General features: G+C 39.1%; 1 protein-coding gene across 6 annotated transcripts in view; it reads left to right on the top strand.

Annotated features, from left to right (window-relative positions):
• Positions 1-20,163, top strand: part of LOC118417276 (trafficking protein particle complex subunit 8-like) — a 40,816-nt gene extending 20,653 nt beyond the window's left edge. For 3 of the 6 annotated variants that reach the window (XM_035822785.1, XM_035822782.1, XM_035822784.1), the window contains 7 exons: positions 1,313-1,384; positions 1,588-1,631; positions 2,484-2,678; positions 3,215-3,337; positions 3,794-3,939; positions 10,003-10,095; positions 17,353-20,163. In XM_035822785.1, coding sequence (XP_035678678.1) covers positions 1,313-1,384; positions 1,588-1,631; positions 2,484-2,678; positions 3,215-3,337; positions 3,794-3,939; positions 10,003-10,095; positions 17,353-17,638 — 959 coding nt within the window. In that variant the 3' untranslated portion in view covers positions 17,639-20,163. Of the gene's footprint in view, positions 1-1,312; positions 1,385-1,587; positions 1,632-2,483; positions 2,679-3,214; positions 3,338-3,793; positions 3,940-9,891; positions 9,956-10,002; positions 10,096-17,352 lie in introns of those variants that run through there. The other 3 variants (XM_035822783.1, XM_035822786.1, XM_035822787.1) reach the window with 3 other exon arrangements.
• Positions 20,164-20,652: the final 489 nt, after the last annotated feature.

Genomic DNA, 20,652 nt, shown 5'->3' with positions numbered 1-20,652 from the left:
GTTTCCCAAATCTATTCTTCTATTTTTGTAAGGAAGATTATAGTTCTAAAACTGGAAAAATTTGCATTAGAAAAAGAAAGACGGAGGAAAATTAGAGATGACAAGGAAATTTTTATTAAGTGTAAATCTACACCTTCGTTGTGACCTCTCCCTTGCTCCTCTATCCTTCCTTGTCCATTCACATTTTGTGAAATGATGTTCAATATATGCAGCTGTCTACCTGTGATACAGTACAAATTGATGATAAGCAGCAGTTATACCATTTTGCCTAAGTATATATAACTATAAGACTGAAATATCAATCAGTATTTCTTTTCTCTGTGTATATATGTTACTGTACACAACATAAATCTGGTACTTAACATTGGTACATGTAGTACACATAAACAGCAAAATTTATTTACATATAACACTGTAGAGCTCTATTTGTATGGTATAACCAAGGTACAACACAATTAGGACTGAGAAAAAATATTGTGTTTCTGGTTACATGTACCTGACTGACCCTGGTAAAAAATCTGCCAACACTAAATGTAGCCTTATTTGGGTTTGGTTGCTGGCAAAGGACATAACATTTTTTTAATCAATCTGAATGCCAAAAACATTATTTTTTTCCAAAATGTTCTTATTTCTATTGCCCTCATACAATGTTATATACATTTGTACCTGTATAACTAAAACATGATGTCAGTGCCTTGATGTATTTTTTTACATTCATTTAAGCAGCTATTTGTTTTATCACTTTGGCCCAAATCTAAAAAAAAGAGAAAGAAAAAAATCCTTGGCTCTTATCCTAAATTTCCTCAGGACTGTAATCGGAAACACAACTGTTGATATTCCTAGTCCTCTGCTGTAGTTACATTTGTACCATGCTGTCCTACTTCTAAACCTTCTCTTTGGTCCTCTCCCATGATTGCTTGCCTCTGGTTCTAGCTCGTTATGGTAAAGGTAATGTCAACCATTCAAACATCCCGTCTTCTCTGACTCATTATTGAACAACTCTATCCTTCCAGCTTCTTTCTTTCTGTACATGTATCTAGCTAAGGCCTTCTCAAAATGCATGAAGTGTTGCGTTTCCTCTCTTTCCCTGTCCTGTGTTTCTTGTTTCTGTGGTGTTGTGGTTTATCTATTGTCAACAGAACCTTTAATGTACTATTATGTAAGCTTTATGTACCGTACATACAATGTACAATGTATATACATTTTCAGTAGTTAAGATTGGAAGTTGTATTTACAGAATGGCAAGATAATGAGTGTGTGTGAGTATGTGCCAAGTTATATTATGATGCTTAAATCTTTCTTCCTCCTCTAGACATGAGAATCAATGGGAAGGAGTCTATTCTGATGTGCTTCAAGGCACAGAAACTAAAGAAACCTTGTGCAGGTGAGTGTGTATTAATGGGCTATTTTTTTTTAAATTTATTAAGGAAAGGAATCATTATTATGATGTTTCGAGGTCAGGTCCTTTGGGTAAAGTTGATCAACAGTGTGGGCTTTTTTTGTGTGTTATGAAGAATGGAAGTGAATTAAAGAGTATGATGTTGTTGTTGACTGTTCCAAGCTGTTTGTTTTCTTCTTCCTGTACAGAAGACGAGGTTGTGTTCACCAACATTGTTTACAACAAAGAACAGGTGAGATGCTTCAATGTTTATCAGAATGTTAATATGTAAGCATTGAAAAAAATGCTGGTTACTGTGAATTAGGAATATCTGTTTATTCTAGGAATTGTCCTGGTGGCAGTGCATGTAATGATGTTTATTGTAGTACTATCTTATGTTGTAAAATCAATGCAATTCAGTCCCTACGGGGGCTGCAAAGTTGATTGGAAATAAAGTTTCAGAGTTTCAAAGACATTCTCTACTATAACCACTGCAAAATTGGGGGATTAGTATCACTACCTTAGTGTTAGTCATGCCTTCTAGGTAGAGTCATGTTGTAGTACTAGTACTAGTATTGGGGAAAAAAGCTAGACTATTTCAATAGCAAATACAGGTGTAGACACCATAGCACACAAGACAATATTACATTGGCTCAAGGTTTTCAAGACTTACATATACCTTGGCATGAACTTGCAGTTCAATTGCTTACATATGTGTGCTGCCAAAATAGCCATACTGTCTTGATTTACTACAATAATACACAAGTAGACCTTCAATGTGTTGTCTCAACTTAAGTACTGAATTTCACATGTGGCAAAACATCAGGTTTGATTTTGAATGTCTATAGTGCTGGTGTTGCGTCAAAGTGCTATCTTCGTCAGTTTGTTGTTAGAAGAAATGTTAAATTGTCCGAGTGCAAGAGTAAAATACTGTGAATCTTAAAACTTTTATCTCCACTGTGAATTCATGACACCATCAATCTGTCTCCCAAGTATGACATCTGTGCTATAGAATTGATTCATGCAAACAGTGTGAACTCTCCCTTCCTTCTTCTACAGTGAAATGTAAGTATCCAAAGTAAATGTATCTGTTGTTCTGTTCCAGATTGACAGTTCGGTCACCCCCTGTTCAGACTTCTACTTCCGCTCCCTGTACGTCCCCTCTCCCCGCCCCTCCCCCTCTGACCCCAACCCCGCCATGGAGCAGCCCCCCGACGAGGCAAAGGTTGCAGAGGACCAGTCCAAGGCAGAGCTGGAAGCTGCAACCAAAGTGCAACTTAGTCTCATGGTTATATGGAAGGTAATAATAAGGGGAACTTCTTCTCAGCCTCTGTTGCACAGTCAACAAGCTTTGGCTGTATCTGTTGATCGCCAGAGGGTCAGATGTATATACAAATGTATATGATGGCTGTGTACATTTTTGCCTGAAAACAGTACTTGGTGACCTGCAAACGTTGGTCAGTCTCTAAACGTTGTGCAATGATTGTGAGAACACTGGTATTACCGCCAAAATTGTCATTACAGGTTGCAGACTAGTCGGCTGTGTGACTGGGGCAATACAAGAATGCTTGAAGATGTTTTTACCACTTTTGAATTGAGATATGCACACACTTGTGATCAAGTGTGCTCCTCAGCTGACTGATGATGATGATGATGATGATGATGACACATACCACCTATGAAACAGCTTGACATGTCAATCCAATTTGCTAGAAAACATCTTCATCCCTTGTTGAAACATCAGGGTGTGGTTGTTATTTAAGTCATGATGATCATGAAAAGCTTGTTGAATAGATGACTTGTGTGTCTCTCATGGTGTCTTTCTTTTGTTTCCAGGCATTTGTTGTCGATGACACCGGTAGTCATGTGATCACAGGTCAGCATCACCTGACACTGGACCGCTTGGACAAACCAGCCTCCTCATTGGCTGAACCAGAGGTCAGCTATCGCTCACTTGAGGTTTGAATTGGTCCTTAAACAGTGCTGTGTCCAACTTTATATTTTTTTCTATCCCACGGATAATTTGGGTGCCCATATTGTCAATTTTCGTTGTAAATGAAAAATGATGAAATTCAGATTTTTGGATGGATGGGATAAAGTGTACAATCCATTATAGTCCCAACACAAATTTCTATCCTTGGACAGAGGGTCAAGCCCTATGCATGTACATAGCCCTGTCCAAAAATAACAAGTTATTAAAACAGGAAAGGGGGGTTCTTTGATCCTCGGCCCTAATACTAAAAAATCAGACCTGAAGGTTATGCTCCTCAGTGACAAGTTATGTGCTCTGTGGTGCAGTAAAAACAGGACATCAGGTATTATTTTACAGTTGAAATAAATGTACGTCTGATTTGTATTAATGAGTGTTTCCAATTTATCTCTCGGTTGATACCATTGTACCCTGTTCCCCGATAGCCTGTAGTGGAGCAGCCTCCCATCACCTTCACCAAGCAGGAGGAGGCCGCCGTGGACCAGGGTGCTGGTGATGAGAACTTGTCTCAGCTGGTCAAGTACACAGTGAACCACCCCAAGGAGAGCACACACTCCTTCAACACTGACAGGTTTGTAGTGAGAATTGACTTTCCTCACTTCACTCAGGTGAAAATGAGACTCTAGCTTCGGTTAGGGCTGTGCCTCGGATAGGACGTTAAATGCAGGTCCCTTGTTTGAGGAGAGCCACACCTTGAGCACGTTAAAGAACCCACCGCACTTATTGAAAATAGTAGGGGTGAGTGGTTCAAATTCTACAGTCCCATAGCCACACCGGGGGCTGTATTGAGTGGTGCTGGACGGCAGCTCGCTCCAGACACTTGCGATTTAGCCCCGCCTATGTAAGCTCCTTGCAATTCAGCCCCTGGCTCTTAAGAGGGAGTAGTCAGCCCACACAATAACAATATCGATGTCAACAGTGCAAAGTTCTTTGTCATGTGATTGATCTCATGACTTCTACTTGTGACAATGAGATCAATCCTGTCCCTTTCAAGAAGACTAGTGGCTGTAGCTTATTTCCACTGTAACTCTTGAAACTATTTCAGTTGTTTTGTTTTCTCACTGACCTCCCCACTGCAAATTCATGACAATGTGAACATGTTTCCCCTGTATTGTACTTCAGAATTTTTTCAACTACAAATTAGAAACTCTGTGACAAGCTCAGCTCTTTTTCCCTTCCATGGAAAAGTAAAACTACCGAAAAAGTAAATGAATTTACAGTAACCTGGCACAGAACAGAACAAAGCAACAAGCATTCCTAATGAAACAGACTCAGAAAGCACAGCCAGCACTCTAAGTTCAGACCTAACCAACATTAATTTGGTTAGGAAAAAGGGCATGCCTCCCACCTCCCCCCTCCAATCAGGCTTGGCACTGGTAAGAACATGTACTTGTGTGCCTGACCTCAACATTGCATTTGAAAAATCTGGCGTGACAGCAACTTGGTAAGGCAATTATGTCCTTTCAGTACAGCAGCTGGCCAAGGTGAACACTCCCACCATCTCCTAAAACTGAGTGACATACTAGTACAGTCAGAAGGAATATTAATTACAGTGTTCTACACACTCTTACATCTTATAATGAATTATGAATGTCAGGTTATATAGTGATGCTGTGGCTGATTCTAGCCTTATGTTTTCTGACCTACTCATTGTTTGGAAGCTCATTGTTTAATTTTAGCTGTTACAGTTCATTGATTTCATGTTATGAAGTTCAGATTTTTGGTGGAATGAAATGAAATTCTGGGACAAAGAGACGGGTCCTGGAGACACAATAGGGTGTGGCATGCCTGTTGGTGTGTTATCACATTAACTTATCAACCTAACAGTATTCGGTAAATAAATACACACGAGGAAAGTTAAACCCCTTCTTCCATTGGACCTGTTCCAATAGTAGTATTATTAGGAAAATTCCTGTACATTTCCGTTCAGGATATATCCCACAGTGTTTTGCAGTGCTGGCCACCATCTGGTGCTGTTGATAAAAACTTTTGATAAAGTCAAAGTGCCAATCGAAACAAAATCCTTATGGAAACAAAAGCTACACACTACTAGTAATGAGTTTCACAGTGACAGGGTAAGAGAACAGGAAGTATTGGTGGAAAATATATAGAAAGGGCAACATAAAGCAGATTCAAATGCCTTTAAGAGTTCATCAACAAGATTTTTGTAAGCTTTCGGAAGGGACCAAGCAGACCTCTCCTGCAGGCTTCACACAGATGTTTGGCCTTTAGAAGGATATTATAATGTGGAACTCTTGTTGTTTCTGTTATCAGTGATGTACATGTACATGTATGTATGACTAGAGTTCAATGATTTATGACTGTGTGTTGCTGTGTGTGTATAATGTTGCCAGACTAGTTCACCTGGATCGGATAAATGGCATTTTAATAGGATTAAAGAATTCCAGCTACCTGACGGATTGGGCAACAGGATTAGAGAATTCCATCACTTCTGGTTGATCAGGCAATGTTTTCACTATTCTTTTTGTTGTTGCTACATCTAGAAATGCCAGGTTGTTGACCCCAGAAGAGTTTAAGGTTATTGACCTCTGGAGGGAACTTCAAAAGTCCTGACTAAATTTTCAGTGTCATGTTTAATGGCTATAGAATACAGATTTTGACTTAAGTTCATGGCCCTGATTTCTGGCTATGATAAAATTCCAAGGATGACAAGTTTTGATGGGGTCATCAAAGTCATCAGTGTTGCCTTGAGATTCACAACCAGACTTGACTGTTGATTTATCTACTTAAAGTAATTAGAATACAAGTGTCATTAATCATGTGTTTCAAACCTTGCAAAGGAGGAAAAGGCAAACCACATTTTTCCTTGAGCATGGCCCCGATTTCATGGATGACACGTTTTGATGGGGTCATCAAAGTCATCAGTGTTGCCTTAAGATTCACAACTAAACTTGACTGTTGATTTATCTACTTCACAATGCGTGTCTCATTAATCATGTGTTTGGAGCCTTTCAAAGAAGGAAGTCCTCAGGCAAACAGCAAGCAATTTGTTTACAAACTGCAGGTGTGCAAGAGTTGGGTGGCAGAGGTTAATAGTCTTCATGTTAGTACTCAATGCCCGACCTTGGGCAGTGCAGCAGTATTTGAGTCTCTGTGATGAGACATACTCCAGTTGTTTGAACTATTTCACCGTTGACTGATGCTATTCATGCCTTGCACAGGGGAGCCTGTTGTACTGTCTTGTAGTCATTAGTTCATTCCTCCAGGCAGTTAAAATCATGCATGAGGTGTTGAGCGGTATCGGAGGAGCAGAATGTCCTGACATGCCCCCTGCAGCACATATTGAGTTACTACATACATGTAGATACATATGTAGTACTGCAGAGTGGTATGTTAGGTATTACGTCAATGTTGACGGAAAAGTGATAAAGAGGGTCTACATGTACATGCCTTTTTATGTGAAACATTTATCATAGCCGGCCCACTCTAATTCAATGTTAAGCGTTGTCAGTAAACTATTTGTGAAGTGACAATCATTGTTATTTAATTCTCTGTCACTCAGATTTCATTGTTACGTGCTATTGATTTATTATTTGTGCTCCACAGTCGACGGCACACTTCACAACAGAGCGTCTGGTTACAAATGTATGTCTCTATTCACTGACTTTTTATGCCAGACACCCCATGAATACAGTGGAGCTCTCAGATGAAATTGTTCCAAAAATTGTTACCAGTCTACTTGAATTTAAGATTAAAGTAGGTAGGTTGCCACCTACATTTTGTACCCACCTGAATTGAATTCATCCTTAAGGGTTACCAGGATCCTCCATGCGGACCCTCAGGAAGATTGTAACACATTCCTTCTCCTTGTACCATTTGTCTGGGTTATGGTAGCAGCTGTGCTTTTATGTAAACACCCCATGTTTGAGATAGTTGAAAAGTTTGTTTCATATCCTGCAAGTATTTGAAACAAATTGTAAATAATATATAAATTATGTTGGTATCCATGTATATTAGACATATATATACAATATATATTTTTATATATATATACATAGGTCTGATTTCTGTGTATGTTCTTTGTAAAGGATTCAAAACATCAGATGACTCTTATCTTATCTATGTGTCTATCTGTGTACATGGTTTTGTCTTTGTTTTTGTTTCCGACTTACTGTAGATGCCAAAATGTTTGCGGTGGTTTTATGTTCGTGGTTTAGCGGAGGCTGATTTATGGCAAGCTCCACCAATGTTTTTCTGATACAGTACGTGACAACAGTACAGTAGAAGCTAGTTAATTGCACATTGGATAACTGCACACTTTGGTCAATTGCACAGAATCCCAATATCTCAAACCGGCTCCCATTCACTCCATATTTTAGTGACTTTGCTTATCTGCATGAGGAAAAGTGCCGGATAATTGCACAAAAACTTTGTCAAAGATCGTCGACAAATTGACTAAAAATGTATGCTAAAAATCGGCATACGCTGTACAAGTAAGCCGATAACTGCCTGTGTAAATGCGCGATACAGGCAACATGTATGAAGTTGTTATTAAGAGCAAAAGAAAGCGATATTGTGGAAGGTTGTGGGTGGGTCCTGGGCATGTCAGCACCATGAAGAGAAGCCGACATTATGATTTGGCAGACAACTTGCTGTGACATAGTCAATAAAATTGCTCTCTATCTGTCCATCGTCTAATTACTATAATTGCATTTAAGGTCATGGCGAAATACTTTTGCGATAAGGACAAAATGTGTGTAGTGCCTTTATGTTCTAGGCAGCCAGGTGGAAACCACACAGCGACTCGGATGTATACAGAAGGACATAGCAGTCCCTTTAGGTGATGCAGTGCTTTCGTGATCATCAACTGTCATTGTCACTGGTCTGACCATATCTATCCTCTGGATATGTAGTACAGTACAGTGTACTTTACCACCATTGTGTTGGCAGTCAAATCTGCCCCAGCATTAGACAGGACACTGCTCTGGCTCTGGGATGACCCGTAATCATTGATAAGTAACGTATACAATAACTACGCCTCGTCGCCGTCTTGATTCATTTGTGCAGGTGTTTTGGCAATAGACGTCCCAGAGTTTGTAGCTTAAAGGGTAACTTATAGACAGGAAACATGGCAAATTGGGTGTGCAATTAAGCGGCATGGCGCTAACTGCAAACTCAACCACCACCAATATTCCATTTTCCCCCCTACGGCAAAATTAAATCCCCAAGAACTTAAATGCATTTTGCAATTCTTCTGCGACCATAACTCAAGATGCTATATGGTCGAACTGTGATCATGACATTTGGTAAGCAGGTGATGGATGACTTCTAAAAGTCAAGGTCGAGGTACAGCCTTCTTCTTGCCCTTTCTGTAAGATTTGCCTCACTCCTGAAATGCAAATTGCAGACGGTCCAAGAATGCTAAACGTTGAAAGTTCTGTTCCCAAGACGATTTACTCTGGCCCATACAGCACACACTGTCTTCATCAATCAGCATCCCAGCAGTGACTCAGCGGAATGTTTACCAGTAGGAGTAGGAAGAACGTCAGAGCTGGGGAGTGTCCTCAAGGCTTGTCGACGTCTTTGGCCTTTCTAAAGTATTAATAACATTCCAAAGACTTTTCAGGAACGTAGGTGGTACCTACAAGTAGCCTTGAGGGAGGAGGGATAATTTGTGGATCAGTCGCCACATGGTGTGTGTAGACCTTGATAGTGACTTTCCTAAGTTTCCTTTGAAGTGTGTTTGTTGACAATAAGAGAGACATTTGGACTTTAGGTCTGACATGTGCTGATGCGTCATATGTATGAGACTTAGATCACATACCTGTCCAAAGAAGTATGTACTTTATGTTTTGGTACCAGCTAGAATTTTCCAGTTCTGTTGTTTTCAAAAACTTTTGAATTAAAGTTCACAGATGTTTTTCTCAGTGGTTGCACGTACATGTACAATGTGTTGAGGGAAGGGCGTTTCAAGACATGCTAGACTGTCTCCGCATTTGGTCAAAGATATTTTTCTTGGCAACTCACGAGAAAGATTTCAAAGGACCTTGACATTGGTGTCGAGAAGTACAGCAAGCGGTACTAGTTATTCTTACTTAAGTTTTCTGTTCTGTTTTGGAAAATGTTTACAATAGACAATAACCATTACCTTTTTTTGTGAATAGAGTTATGTTGTGGTTTGATTTGTGTGCACTAAATTTGTCTAATCATATATGGTAAGTGCAGTTGTTGGAGTTCAGACCAATTACTCCCACCTGTGGGAGACTGAACTGTATGTCATCGCCTGTCGAGCACGTTACCACCTGTGGAAGATCGGAAAATGCTGGATCAGGGTTTCAACTGGTTTGCAAGGGGAGTGAAGGAGTCGTTTTATGTCCATAGATAACATGACAAGAAAACTCCAAGACTCAATCTGACTAATAGGATTTAAGAAGAGACAGAGTGCATCTTGAAAGCTCCTCAAAAGTACCAAACTTTTCTTTTGTGTAGGGGTTGAATGTTTTGTCTCCCACACATATACCGGTACCAGTAACCTGACTATGGTTCTGTTTTGAATTTCCAGACTGTGTGTGGTTGGAGTGACCCTGGTGATGAACAACTGTAGTGTATGAGGGTTGAATATTTTGTTTCTCACCTGTATACCAGTAACCTGAAGATTGTTCTGTTTTTCCAGACTGTGTGTGGTTGGAGTGACCCTGGTGGTGCACAACTGCAGCGGGTGTGAGCTGTACATACAGGTGGAGACAGACCCCACCTCTCAGAATGGGTGAGTCTGAAACTTTACATACATGTACCAAATGTACCACACTAGTTTGTACGTTACATACAAAGAGTCATCTTAGTTTCATATATAGCTACGCTTTACAACACAAAATATGAGGCATATTAAGGTGACAATGGGGTCTTACAGCTGGGCTGTTTACTTAGAATCTAAAGATTCTAGGTTGGTAGGCCTTAGGAGGCCCCATTGCTATGCCATGGGTAAAGGCACACTGAATAAAAACAACTATTCAGTCAGGTACATCCCCTGTGATATAGCCAGAGCTCCTGTGTTTGAGGAGACCTCACCTCTAGCACCATAAGAAAGTCATCACCCTTACCAGATAGAATTGGGATCAGGCCTGGTATGAGTGGTTCAAACCTGCTCAATCTAGTCTTACCCAGCCTGTACTGAACAAAACTGGTGAGTTCTGCCAAAATGCAGTTTACCAGTTATACTGGTTCTTAATGATGAAAAATCAATCAATTCTTTTATTAGCATGAATGCTCATCTGTGTCATCCAGTTTTCATGACCTCTTTACAAGACAGAATAATCCGAGAGCAGAGAAAGAGAGAGTACACCTTGATCACATTACCTCACAAGTGGTCCCATTGGGCACTTTTGTACAAAGCTTAAACTGATTATCCTGGGATTGGACAGCAATTTGTAGAAACCATGATTAGGTCAATAGTGGTCCATGGCATTAAGTAGCCATTAAATTTCCATTTTGTAAACCATTGTCATGCAATTATTGAAGTTAGAGACACTATTAAACATTTGTATATTCCTAACATTCAGGTTAATCAGAAATTCTTTCCTAGTAGGAAGCTTATTTAGGACAATTTAGCTTATTCGACAAAACATTCCTGTAGTCTGTATCTAATTGGCCACCGGAAGGAACAACTATAATAGTACTGCAGAGTAGATCCAGAATAGAGGGCACGCCTCCTGCTGTTCCCATTATTCCCATTATTTGAAGTGGTCTGAGCCAGCTTCTTTAGATCTTGTTTGTTGTAAATTCAGCAGGTTAGCTTTATGGGCATTGGCTTATAGCAAACAAAGATTATGAACTTCAAGGTTGACTGTTGACTGCTGGCTTTTGTTTGAACAAGTTTGTCCTTTTTGCTTCTTCATCTGAGGATGGTCTTCTTTAGATTGATCCTGAATTGGAGTGAATCAGAGCAGAACCAATAATGTCCTTCCCCTTACACATTGCATCATTGACTGCACAACCATTATGTCAGATAGATCCAATCTTCTGTAGTATTCGTATGCCAGTAGATCAAACTTAATGGCATTGTGCTGGAAAAAAGTGACCTCGGGATTGTTGTAGAATATGATTTAATTGATCCATTTCGACCAGATCCATTTGAGAGGCTTGACATAAGATTACATTTATTGTTTTATGCCATATATATATATATATATATATATACCTTGTAATGTTAATGTTTAATATAGGTGTTTGGGACCAGTCTTCTCTTCTTGTACTCCAAAGGTTTCCTTAGAATAATTCAAAGGTACTTCACATGCGCCTGGCACAGTTTAAAATTCATCAGATTTGGCTGTTGGAATTGATCTCCCAGAATCTCTGGGTTATGGGCCAAACATGGCACCACATATTGTATGTATTCTGTATACTGGTATTGTTTTCCTTGAAAGTTAACATGGTATCATACATACATACAATGTACATGTAGGACAAGCCAGGGATCAATACATACCATCAGGTAGTAGTAATTGCTTTATTGGAAGAAGGATTGCCTATTGATTGTCCTATCTTAGCCTGGGGAAGCTTGAGAGGAGGCTATTAAAGGACAAGATGGAGAGAGAGAACAATTATACATGTAACAGGCATAATGTGTGGCAATTTGTACATAATTTATAGCTAATCTTCGGTATGAATAACAGGAAACACAATCTAAATATACTTAGTAATACTAATATTAGTAATACTAATACACATAGTAATACTAATATCATCATCATCCGGGCGTGCTGGTTGCACGGATGGACATGACTCTCTTCCTCCATCCTTCCCTATCCTCCATAGCTTTGGGCAGATCTTCAGCAGAGCAGGCAGTATCTTCACAAAGTTGATGTACATATGTTTTGCGTGGTCTACCTCTGCTTGCATGACCATGTTTAGGTGACCACAGCAGAACGTCACTGATGATCTCATCTTTACTCCGCCATGCATGACCAGCGAACCTCAGCCTTCTTTCTCGTATGACTTGAGATAACGGTGGTAGATCTCCATACAGCAGGTTTTTTGTAGGATGTGTTCTCCAGGAGATGTTTAGAGCCGCACGTAGCATCTTTGTGTAGTTGCCGTCAAGTTTTTTCTCAAGTCGTTTTGTTAATGTCCACGTATCGCTACCATATAGCAAAACAGAGACTGCAGTTGCTTGTAGAAAATCGCGCTTTAGCTTGTTTGGCAGGTTTGATTTCCAGATTGGGGAGAGTTTGTCTACTGCTGCCCAAGCTTTTGCAATGCGTGTGTTCACATCCTTTTCAGTTGAGGCAATATTGCTACCCAGGTATGTGAAATTTTCCACCTGTTTAATGGTCTTTCCATCCAGAGATGCTATATCACCCAGTTGGTTGAATGACATGGACTCTGTTTTGTCTGCATTTACGTGGAGACCTATACCTTTGGCAGCTTTTTCTAGGCAATGGAGAAGAGCTTCAGCTTTAGCAAGTGTATCACTAAAGAGGGCGAGATCGTCAGCAAAATCTGCGTCAGTGAGATACTTTGCAGGGTACCTTCTAGATCTTGCATGCTCTAGAGTGAGGCCATTTTCTTTCATTTGATCCACGGACGTTTGCAGTACATAATCTAGGCATATCACAAAGAGATACGGAGCTAGGGTGTCACCTTGGAGGACACCAGCTACTATGTTAAAGGGCTCGGTATCACCATCTGGAGATCTAACAATGACTTGTGTGTCCTGGTATAACATCATGATGGCATCAACTGTTTCTGTTGGAATGCCATAGGCCAGAAGGATCTGCATCATTTTGGTTCTACTTATAGAATCAAAAGCTTTTGAAAAGTCAACAAACAGAAGTGTAGCCTCCAGGTTTTTTGCTCGTACACCCTCTATTATCCTGCGCACAGTTAGAATCTGAGATATTGTGGATCGGTTTTTGCGAAAGCCATTTTGGTTTCTCCTGAGCACTTTCTCAACTTCAGGTCTTAGACGATTTAGAAGCATAGCATTGTACACTTTGGCCGCAATGGAGGTCAAGGTAATACCTCTGTAGTTCTTTGTAATACTAAGGTCACCCTTCTTGGGGAAGGGGAGGATGCAACCCTTTGTCCACATTTCAATTTGACCCTTTTTGTAGACTGCGTTGCACAGTTGAAGTAGTATGTCATCAAATGCTCTTAATTTCCACACTTCTGGGGGACGAAATACCCCCAGAAATACTAATATATATAGTAGAAAATTATGTTGATATTAGCATGTGTTGAGAATACCCTGTTTGCTTCTTTGATTGTTTTGTGCATATTTTTGGCTGCTTCTTAGGCCAATTAAAGCTGACAGTTTGTCTTCTTACTTATCTTAGTCACTAGAACACAATCCTGCCCTTAAGAATGCTAGCTGGGTGGCCTGACAACTGCGGTGCTTCCCACACTTAAGTTAAGGTTTCTGTTTTCTAACATGAGAATGTTTACACCTTAGTTCCTATGCAACCAAGGCCAGCTTGGAAAATAGGTTATATATTGGCTAGTGAAACAACCAGAAAAAAAGATGCATGATTATATATTAAATTATAATCATTTCCATATCAATCCTGTCATGTTCAATTATGAATTTTCCTGACAGACAGTTTAGATCAAAATATTTACCATACTACAGCTTGCACATATTGCATCACAATACCCTCCCTAGTTGGCATGTTTTTGTATTTATTTATTTTTCCAATTCTATTGGGTAATTGTGTAGTAGCTCAAGTTACCTGTACAAACCATTCTCAGAAGCCTTCGGCTAATCTGTTAGCAATTACAAAGGGAATTTCAGAGCCTTGGTGATTTTATGTTCTGCTTGCAGTTCAACTAAAAGGTAACATACTGGGATAACTGCTTGAGATACCAACACCATGTTTAATCAAAGAATATAATAGAACCAATTAAGACAACAGATTACAAAATCAATTAGGATCTATTTGTTGTCATGTCTTACAATATCTATTTCTATTTTATATATAGGCATGTAAATATAGAAAACATTGTTTACAAAACTACATGATGTGTGAATATGAAAGCTCTGATCTATGATTATTGGATGATTGATCAGAAATATTTTGTGCAGTGACAATTTCAGTGTCCCAATTTGTTACAAAAGTTCAACCATTTCTTTCATTCATTCATTCATTCATTTATTCATCCATCCATTCATCCATCCATTCATTCATTCATTCATTCATTCAAGTGACTCATGGTAAACATACCATATTTCAGCTTGAGTGACAATATTGAGTCAGTCTTGGAGTCAGCTTAGGGAAATGACAATAACAAGCAACATACAGTGCAGTCTGCATGTTTGGCATAGAAGAATATTTCAGTTAATGTGATCCAGATGAATGTTTTGAATGGTAAACCTTCCAACAACCAACCAATGTTTGATAAGCTACAAGTCTAGCTATGTGATGTTAACCTTTTTATCACCACTTAGCATTCAGTACAAGGAGTTTTAACAGCATAGAAGTATTGGAGGAGTTTCAACTTTATTGAGTATGGCAAGGCAATTTGATTAAGACCGAGAGGGAACCATGTGTGTCATGACTGTGCCATATATTTTCCTTGTTTTACAAAGCGGTCTGTGAAATATCATTGAAGATAATATTATCATCTGTAATTATACTATATGTCTTAGTCAGATTGGTTCTTGTCACTGGGAGCATGCTAGACAGCATTACAGGACCTTATCGTAATGTGTCTAGATTGTAGCAATTACATTACAATTGTGTATTAATCCCAGCCCCATTGCCATAGTATTACATGCAGCGATAAAATACAAAGGGCACTCCATTTTACATAACAGTACAGTACTGCTATCTTCAGTTTCCATAGAAGAACAATGTCAAAATATCGATTTCCCATCACCACACCCCATGACGACTTTATCAATTATCACACCTGTATGTGGGTCAATACCAAATAATAGACTGATCTGAGCTCTCCTGAATTTTGATTGCTTCATGATTTGGCAATTGCCCAGCCCATAGTTTATTCAGGTAATGAGGTACCGTTCCTTCTTACCATAAGCAATCACGTCCCACCACGGTCCATTGAGAGCTGGTATTGCATGCCATCCTGGCAATCGATAACTGGTAGAGCCCCAACTCACAGGCTGTGCAAGCTGGTTGGATCTGGAATGAACTGACTTGTACTCTAAGAAGAAAAATTATAGACTCATAGATGTCGCAAGTTTAAGATGAAGTGGATCAGGTGTCTGTCCATTTTGTAAGCATCAAGGAATGCAGGGAAAGATCTGTTTTCAGATAGACATCTTGGCTGAAATTTTTGGCAGGCACTGTTTGGTTGCCAGCCAGCCGGTCTTGGAGAGACATGGAAGCACAATTGGGGTCACGCAGATGTGGAGCTGCATACTAAAAACTCTGGAGTTCCTTGACATTTGGCTCTGTATTCTTGCTGCTGTATGTTGCACAGCAAATAAAGGAGCTTAAGATATGTATTGAAGATTTGTGCTGAAATTGTATGGAAACGTTATCAAGAAGTTGTTTTTTTCAGCTCCCAAATTTTTGGTGCCAAGATAAGCATAACATCTAAGTCTCTGGTATCTCACCAGGTGGTGAAGATGAAGGTGCTTTTTATTTGACTCCAGTCCAGTGGAAAACATTTTTTGATTCAAGGGTGAAAGTATTTGGGCTAAATGATGAGCTTTAGCGTCAGGTTTATTGTGTAACGAGCTGTGCTACAACTGTCGTGACTATCCTCATGATGTGATGTTTGACAAATCAGGTGGAATACTAACATAAAAACCCAATGATTAGTATTATATTTTCAAGTTGAACATGCGAGGGGTGATCAATAAGTTTCGGCCTCCCCCAGAAATAATACGCACATTTTACTCAGATTTCGAGGCACAACTTCGTAGTATAGAAAACCTTTTATCAATATCCTCCATATCCTATTCCTTGATTCGCCCATTAACTGACGTTAGCACCAAACGGTTTGAATGTGCAAGTCTCCAGACAGATACATGTAGCAGAAGCAAACATAGGAGCAAACTAGTATCCTGATGGTACCCAGGCTAGATTCTGGGCCCCCTAGCAGTATTTTTAACTACTGCAGTATAACATAGACAACATGTCTGCCCGATGAGGTTAATGACCTCAAGTTGGCTTGCACAGGTGGTTTGGGACTTGTTGAGCATTAACTGTTTCAGCACATGATGATACTAGGGCTATGGCATTAAATGTTTTGCAGACTTTGAGAGATAAGTGGATGAATGTTAGACATCCAGGTAACAAGATAGCCAAATTGCAATTACTTAAACAACAGGATATGAATGTGAAAATAGTCACCCGTTTCAGATAACATCCGTAATTGCTAATTTACTAATTTCCCATCCCTACTTATACATCTCTAAGTGCTATGAACTATTCTCCTGCAGTGTCTCAATATTACCTGTTTCCCATCCCTACCTAAGTGATATGAATAAGGGGTCGGGTATCCGGGTACCAAAACATGGCTTGTTCCTTGAATTAGGAACCGGGTCACGGGACAAAAAGCGGGATCCATGACAAAATCAGCTGGACCAGATGTTGGACCTATTAGAAAATGCACAGGTTACTTGATCAGGCATTTACACGTTTTAGCGCTTGTCAGTCGAAGAAAATAATAGGAGCGAAGTAGAGTTAAGTTTATAGTCAATTCTACCAAGGTTTGCCATCAATCGCACAGAGGCTGTTAGCCTTGTAGGATTTTAGAACGCCAGTGTGAGTCGAATACTCCCCCAATTAGATTTCTTTGTAGTGAAATGGACCATTGTTGTGAGTACAATCAATTCACAAGTTTTCACATACTGAATCAGGTCCAGGTCCAGGTTCAGGTCCGGACCTGAACCTGATCCTCTGGACCTGAACCGGACCTGGACCTGAATTTTCTGTACTGTTACCCAGCCCTAGCTATGAACTATTCCCCTGCAGTGTCTTAGTTTTACCTGTTTTCCATCCCTACCTATAGTAACTTATTAACTTAGTAAGTGCTATGACCTGTTCCCCTGCAGTGCCCTGATGCTGAAGTCGCCCGTGCACCAGCCCACCATCTCGTACCTGAACACCTTCACGTGGATCAGCGGAGCTGCGCTGGGGTTCAGCCTGGCGGCCGGAGAGACACGACAGCTGACCATGGAGGCCTGTTTCTGCCGGCCGGGAGTCTACAACCTCAGCAACATCAACATCTTTGCGGGGAGGGGGGCGGGCAAGGGGGCAGAGGTCGAGGTTAACTTAGAAGAACTAGCTTTACAGAGACAGAATGCTCCTTCTCTCATGGTGGTTAGTAATTCTGTTTAATTTTTTTCCAGGCATTGTTACATGCAGATACATACAACTTCTACATCATAACTTCATCCAACAGCAAGAAGCGCTGGATATCTTAAAAGTATTTATGGAATGTGTGGAATGGGAGTATTTTTTATGGTGCTCTTCTATCAACATGGCATGAAAGACAGGCAAAGTACATGTACTTTCAAGTTTGCTGCACTACATTGTATCAGTAACACAAGGTATTAAAAACTCACTCTCTGGCTAAATCTTAACTTCTTTTGTAACTTCAAGTTCGTTGATGATGTAATCAGTTACTGTAGAGTACACATGGAAAATATTATAAGGATACAGATAACTTTTTCTGTACATAACATACATATATATATGTTGTTTTTCTACTTTCTGAATTTTGAAAGTGGTGCTCAAAATCAAAAGATCATCCAGAATGTATTGGCTGGTTTGGCTGTCATTTTACCCAACAGAAGGAAATTATTATCAATCTGAGTTTCCATAATAATGCACCATTGTAGTCTTGGTACATACTGACATTACTTATCACAGTAATGCTAAATGTATTTAGATTACAGTCAGGCAAAGTATGGTATCTCCACTGTTGGTGTCACCTTTCTCTCATACACTTTCTATCCTTGTCTTAATAGCTAGGGAAAACAACATCCGACAACATCCGATAGTTTTCTCTTTAGGTGCTCTTGTTAAGTAGTTTTGTCTTATAGTGTTGCAAACAAGACCTTTCAGTGGAGGTTGGAGATTATTTTTTTGCTTTAAAAGGCTAAACAACATGTCTGATAACATTTAGGATCAAATGGTAGGCAGGCAAAGGCCATCTACCACGTCATAGTTACATAGATACATATTCTGTGGACTTTTGCTTTAAGTCTTTGGCAAATGTGAAAAGGATGTGTTTTAATGCCAGTTGTCCATTAGGCAGTCCTTTGTGCCTGTAGGAGGGATAAATGTTGAAATAAGAGATTTGTTTGGGCCTTGTTTTGTTAGCTTCCTGGTAATCACATTTCATGCCAGTCTGGGTTCAAAAATGGTTTTGTAACTGATTTTGCCCCCGAGTCCCCTCGTTTTCATGCTGGCGCAGAAAAAAATTGTAGAAGGATTATATACATTTTTTTTATATTTTAGCTACTTTTACATCTCACCCAACAGACAATACTGCCTACATGTATTATTTTCCTATTTTTTTTCCAGTTTAAATCTTCCAATTCAAGTTTTATAGCTTTCAAGTACCCACACATACACTTAAGGTAACAGATGTAATCAACAATCAGAAATAAGTTGTTTTCTTTTTTCAATAAAAGTTTTAAAAGAATGTCAGTGTTATGAGGTTGTACTGTTTGCTGCTATGATTGCCAAACTGTGAATGTACTGGTATGTTCAAGAAAAGAACTGAGTCCTTTCATATCATTAACACATTGTGAGAAATATATATCTTGCTTCCAATAATGGTATCTGATGAGCATTATGATTATATCATAGCAAATATCTAAATATGATAAAACTAGATGTAAATACAACAGGATAGCCAAGTACATTATTGGCTTCATATGATAAGTATCTGAAATATTGTTATTTGAGTTATGTTTTGCACATGATGATTTTGTCTGATGATGCTATGAAAGTTAATCATTATCATTAGAATCTAATTTTAAATATTGCAGATATTTACTGCAGGTTTTCTTTAATGTGGAATAAATATTAACAGAGATCTCATAAACAGTTTTGGTCCTAACTGCCAGGACCTAACATTGTCCTCTGTTGGGAAACACATAAGGATGTACATGAAGCTTTATACTATACAGTTTATTCCTGCAAGTCAATGTCAGTGTAAAGACTACAGACGCCAGGCAGACGATTGAAAGTGGATGTACTCAAAGGCTATTTAGAAGCAGATGGGTATGTGCTATATCTGTTACTCCTGTTTCGAATTCTGGTACTTGTTACTGGTATTTTCTTTCAAGAGAATAATTTTAATTTTAACAATTTTGCTGTACTTGTTGAGAAGGGATGATATACATGTAACCACAGCAAGTACATATGTTGTCAAAGTTTTCACCAAAACTATGTATAAAACTTTTCATTCTCAGAAATATGAATGCTGGGAGAGAACATTATAAAACACAAAAGTCAAAACCAAGAAGACTATCTTAAGCTCTGTGGAGACCAAAAGATTTATGATTAAGATTGATTGGATCTGCTTGTGAGGGAAGCTATCTCTTAATTTTGCGTAAAATCCACAAATTGGTAATTGATGTAGCACATTGTTATTTACACAAACATCATAAAGAGCTAATGCAATATTGGGAGAAAAAGTTGCCCTATTTTAGGACTGCACTTGAGTGTTGGTACTTGACTACATGATGTACATGTACATACTGAGATCTTTGATGTATCAAACAAGTGCTAGAAGAATATGATAGAATTCTGTATATGTAATGTAGCATGGATGACAATGAGGTTGTAATGTTTGCAGAGATGAGAATGTAATATGCTTTTAATGGAATAATAAAATTGCATCAAACAGATAATTGCTTACACACGTATCCTTGCTTGTACCTTCATATTATCCATGAAATAGGTTTAAGTACAGGAGTATGTTACACAGCAATTATTACCTCCACAAAAAATTGAGGTATTGTTTAGGTGAGTCCGTGTCCGTGTTTCTAGATACTAAGTATGAAATAATAGCCTCTGTGGATGGATATTGATGATATTTGGCATATGGATAGGTGTTGGGAAAACAAAGGTCAAGGTCGATTTTGAGCCCCTGGTGTATGAGGTTAGTACTGCAGCAGAACTTTTTTGTTTTGTATCTTTTCTCCGGAACATGCTATGGTGTTTATCTTTTATTTCAGGACTTACAGTCTGTGGGTTTGTTTTTGCTTCTGGAAATGGAAAAGAATCACTTGTTTGTGGTGTACCAGTACAAAATCGTTATTTCTTGTTGGACCGGTCCAGAGAAAATGGATCTGAAAAAATCAGTTGACCGAATCTTGGACCGATTAGAAAATGTA

This window comes from Branchiostoma floridae, chromosome 6, assembly GCF_000003815.2.
Source record: "Branchiostoma floridae strain S238N-H82 chromosome 6, Bfl_VNyyK, whole genome shotgun sequence".
NCBI classification, from domain to species: Eukaryota; Metazoa; Chordata; class Leptocardii; order Amphioxiformes; family Branchiostomatidae; genus Branchiostoma; species Branchiostoma floridae.
The sequence above is the reverse complement of the archived record's forward strand: the minus strand, read 5'-3'. Positions and strand labels throughout refer to the sequence as shown.